This window comes from Morone saxatilis, unplaced genomic scaffold (genome assembly GCF_004916995.1).
Source record: "Morone saxatilis isolate NCDOM2014 unplaced genomic scaffold, NCSU_SB_2.0 Contig7, whole genome shotgun sequence".
Taxonomy (NCBI): domain Eukaryota; kingdom Metazoa; phylum Chordata; class Actinopteri; family Moronidae; genus Morone; species Morone saxatilis.
The window spans coordinates 22,358,516-22,371,825 of record NW_023340246.1 but is presented as its reverse complement, the minus strand read 5'-3'; the positions used below and the strand labels follow the sequence as shown (position 1 = coordinate 22,371,825).

Below are 13,310 nucleotides of genomic sequence, written 5' to 3'. Positions count from 1 at the left end.
ATAAATCCTTAATTCACCGACGTACATGATAAAAACAGCTGCTTCGTCTATAGTTGTCAATATTTTGAGATATGAGTCTCAAGATTCCCAGATCTCCATAATCACTCCCTGTTTACTAGTAATCAACCTAACAACCTCCACCTAACTTTAAAATAACCAAGAAACTATAAAGTTCTCAAAATGTCTTTACTTCAAAGGCGTAAGACTTAAACCGGTCCACACAAAGATAGCACAACAAGACACAGACACAGGGAGACAGAGAAGGCCATTAGTGTGTGTGATGGAGAGAGATAAAGTGTGGCCATGTTCCTGCCCAAACAGCTAGACGTGGATTAGAGAAAAGTAGAGCTGCACAGGAGGGATTTCAGGGCTTTGAGTGTGTCACCCTGCAAAGACGGATCTGTGAGGAGGCAACATGAAACCAATACAGTTCTGTTTATACATATATCAAAGAAGTGAGATTGGTGATGTATGATGCAACATTTTGCACGGGAAGCTACAGTGGTTGGTCAAATTTGTGAGAAAATTGCAGTGATTGGATGAAATTGTAAAGTTGCACAGAATTCACAGAATTTGTCGAATTTGTGTTAATTGCTGCAATCGCAACTTCCTGGAGGGACAGAAAAAATACTCAACGTACATAACTGGTTGTGACCAACATAAACAAGACCATCAGAGATGTTTATTGGCCTTTTCTGTATAGTTTTTCTTAATATCGGATTCTCCACAAAATCAACACACGCCGGTACTGTGCCGCAGACGGGGCACCATAGATATGTGCCCGGTGCATGTTGAGGCAATTTAAATGAAAGTTGTGTTTTCCAAATACTCTTGACAAGTTGCAGTAAATTCAACTTTATATACCAAACAAACAAGAGCATTCTGAAGTCTCAGACTTGCAGGTTTTTATGAGAGTCATCTTGTTTGTTATTTTGCACCTTTGTACTGAACTGAGTCGTATAAAAGCGTCTAGTGAACCATCTGCAAACAGCTCCTGGGTTCAAACAACAAAAGGCCAACAGAGGGCTTCTGTCTGCCTGCAGCGACAGACCCGACACCCACCTGGATCCTCCTCTCCTCCTCCTCTCGCCTCTTCCTCTCCTCCTCTTCCTGCTTCCTCTTCACCTCCATCTCCGCTTTCCTGAGAGAGAAACAGTGAAGAGTTCAGATGTAAGAAGAAAGATGGAGAGATGAAGGAAACCGGACAAATGAGGGAGAGAAAGAGACATTGATTAAGAAAAGAGAGGAACAGATGGGAGAGAGAAAAAGGAGAAATAAATGAGGACGAAGAAAGAGAAAAAGTACATAAAGAAAGGAAGAGGATTTAAATAAAGAGATAAATACAGTTAGATAAATAGCACATGGATGCTGACATCAGCCTTCTTCTTCTCTAAGACTCAGCGTTTCTCCATTAGTTTCATCCAGATAAATGTAAAACTCATACATTAAACCTGGTCACCTTAAACCCCCATTCTTGATACTTTTACCCAGATTTGAGAAAGTGGCAATAAGTTCACGATCAAGGGTTGACGTTCTAAGTCTACGTTGCTGTTATGGTAAGCGTACACAAGGTTCTTGGACACGAGGGGTCGCATTGCTTCTGGATGCACCTGAGGCAAGAATCCGACCCCGAAGACAGATTTGTTGCTGAATCAAACAAATAATCTCCTGCGTCTGTTTCAGCTGCTCTTAAACTGTTAAACATTTTCTCAGTCTTTTTTATTTTGGTTGTGCGCCCACAGAAGAGCACTACAGCTCTGACATTTGCACTTCTTACTACTAACTGCTTGTACCCTCTGCTCATCCAGGAATTGAAGGTTATTCTGCTGCTTTATACACAAGTTGCTCTGAACAGAAACATCAGCCAAACGCCTAAAAGAAAAGAAAAACACCACGCTCTTCAGTCACAACGTTTAAAGCATCAGCAGTGGAGTCTGCTGGGAGACATTTCCATCCACTGGCAGGTTTTAATGCATCCTTATGAATAATGTTTGGATTAAGCCTGCACTGGATCTATGATTAAATGGGAAATCCTATAAAACACGGTATTACAGGGTCAGTGACTTTATCAAGGTCTGAGCACAGACTCTCTCCTGCCTTCATGACCTTCAGTATGCGACCTTCAGGTGAATCTTGGGAATTCATAACTTGCCAGAGGAGGAGAGTAAAGGGAGGTGAAAGTGAGCCATAAAATTTGGGCTGTCGTCTCTAATGTCTTATATTAGCGGGTAGTGGTTTGTGACGAACACAATGGCCCCCATCAGTCCTCCTAAAAGACTTTCCATAGCGTTGAAGCAGGGGAAGATTGTGGGGGTCAAACCTGAGTGAGGAATGTGCCTGCCACAATCTGGGTAGGAAATTAATTTTTCCGGGTAACCGTGTGCAGAGTTTGATGGATTCAAAAAGCTTGTCGGCCACTTACATGGTGTCATTTAGGAAACAGAGAGGGACACATCAAGGATAGCTGGTTACCTGAGAAAAGGGCTTGTAGACGGAGACAGAAACACATTTACATTGTTTCTCTCTTTCTGCATAAAGAATTATGAAAGATTGTTTTATTTTTTCAAGAATATCTGATTTATCTATTACAACCATTTTGATGTCAATTTCTAAATTGTTTATGTTAACAAAGAATAAAACCCGTCTGCATTTTGCTTTCTTTTTATCCCTTGTTTGATTTTTGTTTACCACTATTTTATTATAGCTGCGTCCTCTCTAAAAATACCAGTAGAGAGTTTTGGTCTGTTTTTTTGCCATGGAAATACTCGTTTCAATTAGTCGAGCCACCTTTGCGCAGCTTTGTTTACACCAGGGACCAGCTGATTGTGTCTCAACATCACTCTCTCCTTTATTCATTTCTCAAATTAACCTCTAATTGTACGGTAACAGGCCAAGTTAGCAACAAGTGATTAACTCCAAATTTTAAATGTCTTTATCATAAATTCTCACCTAAATCTGTCTGTTTAAAGATAAAACCAGTTCTTCTCAATGAAGCTTTGGGCTGTCTGGTTCACCATCAGACCCTGAACTCTTGCATTAAATTAAAATTCTTTGAAACTGCAGAACTTTCTTCATTTATTCGTGACCTGATATCTTCAAGTCAGACTGTTTCATACAAAGAAACTAACTTTTTCTCTGAGGCTATGACCCTTGACGTCCTTCCTATTGCTCTCCTGTAATGATGGACGCCGGGGGATTGAAGCTTATTCTGCAGCTGCACTCGTTGTAAATCACCCCGAACGAGAGTGTCAGCTAAAAACAGAAAATGTAAGAAGCAACAACCCAGCCTGATAACACTTTATAGCTTCTATAAAAATAAATCCTTTTGGAGCAGCGGCCTCATTATGTAAATCCCTGCTGGCACCTTTAAAAATGAGTGGACACTAAGTGTATTTGTCCACTGCAGCACTTTCCGGGGTCGAAACACACCAACTTTAACAAGTGCCTCTTAATTTTTGGATACAGCAAAACAAAAATGTTCCATCCGAGCCTCAGTTAAGAGGCCGAAATGTAAAAGTACTCCCCCTGAAAGCCCTCCCACTTACAGCCGCCTGTCCTCCTCCTCCTGCTTGCGGCGCTGCTCCTCTTCCTCCCTCCTCTTCTTCTCCCGCTCCATCTCCTCCTCAATGCGCCGCAGACGCTCCCGCTCCTCCTCCTCCTTCTTCTTGTTCTGCATGGCAGTCAGCAACTGCTCCGACCGGGTCACCAGGGCCTGGTACGCGTGGTCGATATCGATCCGGGTCATGATGGTGCTCTGACGGACACGAAAAAATCAAAACCAACTTATAATGATGATGTTTTCTGAACTGCAGGAGTTTATTTGAATAGAAATTCTCAAATATGAATGTCAGTGGCAGGTTTTAATTCTAATGTTCTCCGACTAGTTGTTTACACGTTCCCTTTGTCCGAAACATGTTTAGGATTTTATTTTATTAATTCTAGCACAATTTCGAATAATAATAACAATATAATAACTTTATTTTTATAGCACCTTTTAAAAACAGAATTTACAGTTACAATATGTTCCAGTCTAGTACATACTGCTCTGAACTGAAGCTGTCAGCACCTATAGTCTGCGTCTTTAAGGATGTTCTTACGGAGATGTCAGCGTTGCAGACAGATACTGAAGCATCAGACAATAACATCTATTTAAACAATCCTTTAAGGGCATCGGGAGTCTCACAGTTCACTGTCATCAGAGCACAATCTGACGGTGGTAAACCTGAGACGTCTTTCCGTCCTGTGGCAGATGAATATTCATACGCATCTGCAGTCACCGCAACCTTTCTCCTCCCGACTGCCACAAACAAAGCTGCAGGGTGGAGGTTTGACATGACAGGAGTCCCTCGACCAGCACTTGTCCTTCTAATCCCAACTTTTACTGCGGGAGCACCTGTCAGACTCCTCCATTGAACAGAAAGTGCGAGGGTTGATAAAGAAGAAGCAATGCTAAATTAGGAAAATCTAATATAAAACATTACTGTAGGATATTAAAGATTCATGACATTTATAGGCAGGATTATCTTGAAAGAAGGCGGCCTTTAAGTCACAGTTTAATCCAATTGAACAGCAAAAACCATTATGGTAATGAGAAGTCTCCACAATGCGTCAGTTAGGGTAAATATCTCTGAATGTCAGAAATCTTAAATCCCACAAGAAGATACTGTATGTAAAAAACATCACAACCAGGACTTTATCATTCATTATTTAAAACAATCCTAGGTGTTGAGCGGGGACTTCAGGCTCCACCTGTCTGTCAAACTGCAGCAGAATGTGGTCTAATTTCATGCTGTCCATCATTCGCAGAGAGTAGGTGGCACTTATGTCAAAACGGAGGATATCCTATTTTTAAAACAAAACTCTTCATATGTAAGCGTCTGTCAGAGGAGACAGCACAACAAAAGGCCTTTAACCGACGGCAGTTCGGCTTTTTGATACAAGAACGCAGAGCTTTAATAGCTCACATGTATCCAGATAAGGTAAATGTCAAACTGTCTCACCCACCTTGATTTTGACGATCAGGGAGTCGATGGCGGCATCCAGATCCTTGATCTGCTTGCTCATCTCTTGTTTTCCCTCTTTCAGCCCAGCCACCACCTCGTTGAAGCGGTCCATCCTCGTCTTCAGGTTCCGCACTTTAACCAACCCATCGATGCTAAAACAGGTAAAGACATAACAGTGAAAATAACATGTACTTTGAGGCAGTGCCTGAAATGGGCCAGTACTCACCACGAGTGACCTTACCCACCACTAAGATCACTGGCATTATTTTCAAGGGGTAGACAATAAAAGTTGCAAAATAATCGTCTAAAATGATCTACTTTTGACTCGTTCAGACTCTGGACTTTATAGCCAAGAACTGAAACTTGTGACATGCTAATCAATAACTTTGTCCCTCATCTGCTTTTGCTAAATGTCATTATACTGCTTATTTATTATTTTTACTTATGTTGTCTTTAACTAAATATCAATATTTATAATATAGAATATCTTCGCCCAAACTCCGCCCCGTCATTAATACCCCCCGTCCTCACACACTCCACCTCATTAGCAGCACACACAAACACGATCACACAGCCTGTTAGCACGGACCAGCAGGTTGCCAGATCAGACTAAAACCCCCCGCAGGGGAAGAAAAAAAACCCTTCTTCACATGCATACTCCATCTTTCCTCCCACCTGCCTCCCCCCCTCCGGGCTCTGTTGTTTATCATCAAATATCGGAGGTAGTAAGCAGAGCTGTGTGTGTGTGCGTGTGTGTGTGAGAGAGACGCTGCTGAGCTGTGAAAGTGGCAGATAATGCAGAAGAAGAGGAGTAAAAACATGAGGGAACGAGGGAAGAACCGGAGTAGGCAAGGATGGAAGAGTTAAAGGAAAAGAGAGGGCTGTGAGCCGAGGGAGGTGAAAAATTAGCTTGGGTGGAGACAGAAACAGAGGGGAGAGACGGTGGAAAGTAATAAGGTAGTGAAGGAGGAGTGAAACCCACCGAGGCTTGTGCTTCTTCCTGCAGAGCCACATCCGAACTGTCTTCTGCATCTTGATACAGGCACTGGTCCGGTACAAAATCTTGTTCTTCACTGCAAGAGAAAGGAGAGAGAAAAGAAAAAAAGGTTGTCAATGTCCTGCAAATGAGACCTCTGAGGGTCAGTTCATGCTAGAAAAGAAGGTTGGTGTTGAAATACGGGGATAACATTACACATTCAGGAGGTCATTCACATATAAGGACCATTTCCACCAACAGGGAACCGGCTGTGTTCCGGTTCAAGCACCTCGTTTCAACCAAAAATAAATTAGTTCGGAATCTGAAAAGTTAGTTCCTAGCTGGACCCAAAAAATATCAGGTTTTCTTTGGACTTTCTGGGCCTCTGCCAGACTTCTCCAGTTCCAGGCTTATTAGGGTTTATGGTATTCTCCCCCTCTGCCAACTCACTGCTGATGATGATGAACTAACAGCTCTGCTCCTCTCTTCCCCAGAGTGTCCAAGACATGAAGTCAAAGACCTGTGACACTACTTTGAAGTTGCTCATCAATCTTTGGCCCAAGCCCCTCTGGAAACACATACTTATTGACCATCTCTGTACATGTTGTTGGTTAGGGACAGTCTCTCATTGACAAAGAAGTCCAATAACATCACCGCTTGGATTCAGATCAGGCAGTTGGTCCCTGAATGGCCTTCCTACAGTTTTATTCATCCCTACCTATATTAGCAAGTTCCCAGCAGAACCACGGATTCCCCCTGCAGTACACTTTTCTGAGACTACTTCCAGTGACTTCAAGAAGGTTGGAGCTGCAACGCTAATCAATAATCATTTTAAAGAAAAAATGTCAAAATTCTTTCATGCAAGAAAAACTCCACCCAGTGACACAGAGAGACTCAGGAGTACCTGCACATCCACCTACAACCCTGGGCAACAGTGTGAAGTGGTTTGATTCCAAAGCTGTTGTTGTGCAGTGTATCTGTATTTGTTTTCATTCTAACTTGTGCACTCGCTCCGGTTCCTTCCCCAACAGAAAGGTCACAATGAGAGGTCACAATCCCCAACGCACCCAAGAGCCACACATTAGTCTCTGCAGCACTGGATTTCTACATGTATCTTTTAGGTCACAAGCCGATATGGCAGCAGCTTGTTTTTTTTCCTGGGGCTAGCCTATACCTTGGAACTCATACATAAGTTTCTTTACAATTCATTTCACAAAAGAAACCAAACTTTAAATGATAAATGTTGTCGAAACACAAGCAGCTGCGTAAAAACTTCCAAAAATAATACAAGCAAAATGTACCCAAACCAAAGAGGAAGTCAGCCATTTTGAATTTAATGTCCATTTTTTGGAACTGTTTTTGCTATTTCCAAGTGTTGCATTTTAACAAATTCCTTCTAGAGAATCGATTAGATTGACCTCAAAATTGGTCAGCGCAGCCAAAAGACTATCGCAATTAAAAGTTGCCGATTTCAATGTTTTGCTATATATCAGGAATTTGATGTAACTTCAGTGTACTTTGTCCAATGTCCACCAAACTTTATGTCTGATAAGAGTTCCGCCCTGAACACATCTATGGGCCAAAGTAAGGAAGTAAGCCTCGTATCTGTTTTCCGTGCAACGGTGTGGTGTAATGATGATCCACTGGTGCATGACCGCAGAACACCCCATCACGCAAGGGCCCGTTCATTGCTGCCTGCAGCTTTAATTATCATTGTTTTTTACCAGCTATTGTTTGATAATTGCTGCTAAGAACACCAATTCTTTAGTGAGGCTGAAAGGCCTCGGCCCCATGGGTAACGGCCTGAGCTGCCTCTCCAAGCACGGCTCCAGGAGGGTATAATTATGTCATCATTATAAAACCTGTCCTGTCATCCCTCTGGATGTTCTGCATTCTTGGACACTGATTTAATCTATCGTCAATATAGTCAACTGCTTCCATACCCTAATATGATTTATTGTTATGTGTACAGAATTTCTTGATTTCCTTTACAAAACACACATTATTTGTGATTTGATTCCATCCCTTTCCAAGCCTCTTGGCGACATAGATTTTTCTTTTTATGCAGTGTCAATGAAGCAAGTTCGAAGTGAATTGAAGTGAGAAAATTAAAGAGGGGGAGAGCTGGAGAGATGAAGGGTGAAAGATAAATAGAGACAGAGATCGATAACGTCACTGCTTGCTGCCAAATTCATTCCATCTTGTTATAAACTCAGAATATTTGACTTCTACGCCATTGATTACACAACTTAAGTAATGACTTTGCATTTGCTGAATACATACTGGTTATTCTGAAAATACATTAAAAAGCTTCTGTGTTATAAACCTTGGGGACTGGAAGCAGCCTATTCACTTTTAATGGGATATAATGATGTTTTTTGGCAACACTTGCTTCTGTTCGGCCAATAAAGCTCATTTTCAATCTGATCGATGAAGAGTACAAAGAGTGGGAGACGGAGGCAGAGGCAGAGTGACATGATGGAGGACAGATAACCATGAGAGAAAGTACTAGAGACAAAAAAAAAGAGCGATTAAGACGGATCGAGCCAGACACCAACAGAGAGAGAGGGAGAAGTGTTATGATGGCCGCCTGCAGTGACTGACATGAACATCCTCAGACACTGCAGTGATAAACACAAGAAAGCAGACAGATATCCTCCAGGAGCTCAACCCCACATTATTAACAGCAGGCTGTCTCTGCTGCAGACACGCCGCCCCACGGTTTGTTTTGCTGTTGTACTCCACACCGTCCACAAGGCCCTTGGGTATTTTCTGCGAGCCATCTGCTCATACTGATCCATCTCTTGTTTGCAGGACCAGATTTCTAACGCGAACGCCTCGCTGAAACTGAGAACAAACAGCAGAGACTGTACTGAGTGAAAAAGGACGTTATTCTACCCTCTACGCCACTGATTCCCAAACGGTTTCCTGAAGGGACCTTTTTCTGTCAGTCAGTAAACTCAGTGAAATATTTTATGGATATTTTATATTATATTCAAAACTGCAGGAAGTTAGTTTAAAACAAGTGATTTGGATGAATTTAAAGCAGATTATTTCCTGTTTAGGAACCTTTTTTTTTATTCTTCTTCTTTGGTTGTTTTCTAATGCAGGGCAAGGCTGTTTATCAGAGACTGAAGCTCTGTGGACATAGACTGTGTTCAGATCTTCAAAGTTTACATCTTAACTAATAATCTGAACTTGAAAAATACCATGTTTCATTTAGTTTCCTTCACATAAATGAACCAAATCCTGAGATATAGGCCTATTGTGGTAAGTTCTGTGAGGGAAAATTCCAATAAACATGTTTTTCTCTTAATGAACCTGATTCTGCTGTTGCTCACATGTTTTGCGGCTGACGAACAGAAGGGCCTTATGTACATCATCTATAATAAAGTGTGTTGGATAATTAACTAAAGTTGTTCTGCCTGGAAGGGGTTTCTGGAAGAGAGCCTCTTTTTGGTGCCACCAGATGGCGCTTTTGCTGCCGAATCAGGAAACATGTTAAAATTAAGTTTACGATCTCTGTGCTGCTCGCGACCTGTGACTTGGATCACGGCCGTGAGTTTGGAGGTTTGACTCCACAGGATGCCAGGTGCTGTTTGGGAGGCTTGGACCCTGTTAATACCTCCTCCTGGTCTAGTTTGATTTTCTTCTGGTAAGAAATGGTATTTCTGGTTAGTCCTGCTTCAGCACAGACCCTGAGCACTGTATCTCCACCTCCCTGTCAATAAAACATTCTGTAAGCTGATTTATTTATAACAACAGGGACTCCCAAACTGCTTCCAAACAGCTTAAACTGAATAAAACTTTATTCCAGACATGGCCAGTAGCTACTTTACTCTGTCCATGTAAATGTTGGCATCAGCATCTTCAATTAGAGAATCACACACCCTCCACAAAATGGTGTCTAAAATTAAATAAATTCAGATACAATACAACTTCTTTGAGGATGGAAGGTTCAGATTTCTCTCAACATCTGTCCCCTTTATAACCTTGAGAACCGACCTAGATGAACTTAAGTCAATGATTTTTCAGGATTTGTGTCAATGTGCGGAGGAGGACTTACATTTGATGACGGACAGAGCGCACCACTGGACCTTCTTCCAGCGGCTGTGGATGAGCCACTTGTTCACCTTCTTCACCAGCTCAGCCAGGTGATCCGGGTCCGACTTCATAATCTGGTCGAACTCTGCAAACTGAAAGGAGGGTGACAGTCGGTCAGAGCTGAGATTTCGCACTGTCAGCAGTAAACAAAGAAAGGTTGCTTGGAACCAGCGATCATCATTATAGAAGATGGACGTCTCCACTTTCTCCCACTGCACAACAGTCAAGCCATGACATCATCATACGCACGCCCGACTCAATGGCGAGCAGGACTGACGTCAATTGTAACGTGAAACTCCCTTTTTATATCTTCAAATAACTGATTAAAACCAAACTGATGATCCTTCTAGAGCCTGAGAAACACTAAATGAGATAAATAAAACACTAGGATCTGTACGTCTACTTGAGTAAAGAATGTGTGGACGCACAAGGTGGATTCTTGCGTGATTTAGTGAAAATCCATCTGGCCAGGCTTTAATCTATGTATCTGTGACATCGGTATCAGACCAACCAGAGTCATTTGAAGTACTGGCAGCTACAGTGAGAAGAAACTGTTCGTTACACAACAATGGCGGCTGCTATAGAGGTTAGCGTATAGCATCAGTTCTATCAGGCACTGAAGGCTTTTCTCAAGAGGTTTTCTCTTTTCTCCTGAAGAGATTGACGACGTTACCTGGTTCATTGATCTGACTGGTTGAAGTTGGATAGACTATCACCATCTATCAAACATCAGGTTCATCCAATCACCTTTCAGAGTATTATGAGCCTTCCCTTTTCCAAACCACATACAACATGCAAAAATCACATAAATCCTACAGCATATCGCCATAAAGCAGTGCTGCTCATCCGGATCCTGTTTATCAGGAGGAAAGAAACATCTCTACTAACAATAAAGCTAGTTTTCTTGACATGTATCATCATATTTGTCAAACCCTGTTCCTCTGAGGTCCAGATATTGTATAGAATTTATATTTTTCAGGTACTACTGTCACAGTAACACGAATATATATCTGTAGTCTGTGAAAATGCATTTGATATTTCACTGAAGCACAGCCAGAAGCAGAAACGTGTTTATTCATTTGAGCAGCAGTGAATTTAGTTTTCTCCTCTTCGTGCATGCATCTTTTATAACCAAGTCAAAGATCGTAGCAGTGCTGCTGAATGCTTTCTAACGCTTACTACACTTGATTTGAGAGACTGCTGAGAGCTACTCTGTGATAGTGCGGCTGATTTGTTGTGTTGTGATCGCGTCCTCTGTAAACCTCTGACTTCCAAACCTCGAGCTGCTGCTGCTGCCTTAACAATGAAAGAATCTGCAGAAGTCACATTGTCTTCTTATTGTCAGTTTTCCGAGTTTGATTTCTGACAACATGCAGCGCCATCGGCCCGCTGACCCTCAAGTGTTCGAAGCTTCAAGCTGACAGCTAGGGAGCCTCTGATTCATCATATCTGGATAAATCCACCTGACACAAAGCCTAAAACATACTTTTGTCATGTAACGTTTGCTAAACCCCAACCATGTGTGGAAAACACAAAACAGTTTATTACAAGTACCATGTTATGTTATGTCTATCTTGGAGTGTATCATTGCCTCCAGAGCAAACATCACAACCCTGACGCTTCCACAGGGACGTGAAGAGTAATGAAAGCATCCGAGTTCAGCCAACAGAGGACACGAGTATTTATTTATTCCTCGGAGCTAAAATCTACAGTGTCAGGCTTTGTCAGTTTGTCCTGCACAGTGTGTACTGAGGTCCTCTGCTACAAACGTATGCACTTTCACAAAGCCCCCCTGGAAACCACATGTCTAACCCAAATGCTATGAATTATTCATCCGGTGGAGAAATAAAAATCCCATCTGTTGGCTCTGGTTCATTCGAAAAACCTCATCTCACCTCACCTCAGCAGCCAAAATGACTAATGTGCTTTCCCTCTGAATCTATTGTCTTTCTTTAGGGGAACAATACCTATATTAGCTACTGCAAAGGGGGAATAGAGTCGGTTTTCAAAAAAGTCTCACCTTCCCGGGCCGGAAAAACACTCTGGTCAGGCCGAACTTGTAGTCATTCTCATTCAGTCCCAGAGCTTTGAATAAAGCCTGCAACACAAACATGAAGTGCATTGATAAAAATGGAAATGTGGCTGTATTAGAATGATAATAAAAGATTGGATTGGGGCCGGCGCTGAGGCTCAGAGGACCTACCTTGCAGAAGAGACGTGGGTCGAGGCGGGTGAGCTTTGGAGGCATGTACTTCTGGTACATGTTGTAGAGTTCGTGGAAGGGAGCCCTGGAGGGGAAGCCGCCCTGCATCAGGTCAAGCACTGACACCATACCTACACAGAAAGAGACAATGGTTCAAGTTCCTTCAGCTGTCAGAAAATAAGCTCAGTTTAAACAAGGTTTAACCATCCTGTACAACTAGAGCTGGGTTTCGAACTTTCACCGTAACGGTCCATGTATTTGTGCCAAACCATCACGGTGTGGGGGTCACAGTTGGGTGGCACGTAGCCATACGTAGACTATACGTCCAAAATGTGAGTTTCATCTGGAAAACCTTTAGCCGTACAATTTTAGCAACATGTAGGACAAAAAGCTGATCGCACGCATCATACAATGGCGACCTGAGGTCCTTGTTTGGGAACAATTCAGGTTGGTATTGGATGAAATAAAATTTTGGCCCGATAGTGGCGCCAGATGATTCGTCCTGAAGCGGAGATAAATGTGGATCAGATTTCATGTCAACCTCATGGTGGCGCTAGTGAAAGAGTCAGAAGATCACCAAACTCATTGGGATTCATCCTCTGGGGACAATGAACATCTGTGTGACGTTTAGGGGAAATCGATCCATCCACATGGTGAACTGACTGACATTAGCACCCTTTAGCCGCACCGCTAGTGCGGCTTAATTTTTCTAACTAACATATAACTCAGGTATCAGCACCAGTATTGTTAAGCTTCAAACAATCCTCCATTTACACCACAAACATCATTATAAGTGAGCTTGCAGTGGTCCTACAAATCCAATAATGCAGTTTTACATTTGAAAGCTAAGTTATCACTGCGCTGAACGCCAATTAGCAACATTTCTCAGCCCTGGTTGACATTGTTCCCTTTTTGTCGGCGCCATCTGTCTGTGTTTATGTTGTCACGACTTTCCAGACTGTTCCCCTTGACATATTAATTTCATTCCCTCATATGGACCCCCTGTAAACACGGCTGATTTGGC

At 42.3% G+C, this 13,310-nt stretch overlaps 1 protein-coding gene across 2 annotated transcripts in view; it reads right to left on the bottom strand.

Annotated features, from left to right (window-relative positions):
* Positions 1–13,310, bottom strand: part of myo6a (myosin VIa) — a 93,931-nt gene that overhangs the window by 24,103 nt on the left and 56,518 nt on the right. For both annotated transcript variants that reach the window (XM_035678594.1, XM_035678595.1), the window contains exons 20-26: positions 12,287–12,417; positions 12,104–12,181; positions 10,046–10,175; positions 5,986–6,076; positions 5,005–5,155; positions 3,546–3,754; positions 1,063–1,141 (exon numbers count right to left, since the gene is read on the bottom strand). In XM_035678594.1, coding sequence (XP_035534487.1) covers positions 1,063–1,141; positions 3,546–3,754; positions 5,005–5,155; positions 5,986–6,076; positions 10,046–10,175; positions 12,104–12,181; positions 12,287–12,417 — 869 coding nt within the window. The remainder of the gene's footprint in view (positions 1–1,062; positions 1,142–3,545; positions 3,755–5,004; positions 5,156–5,985; positions 6,077–10,045; positions 10,176–12,103; positions 12,182–12,286; positions 12,418–13,310) is intronic.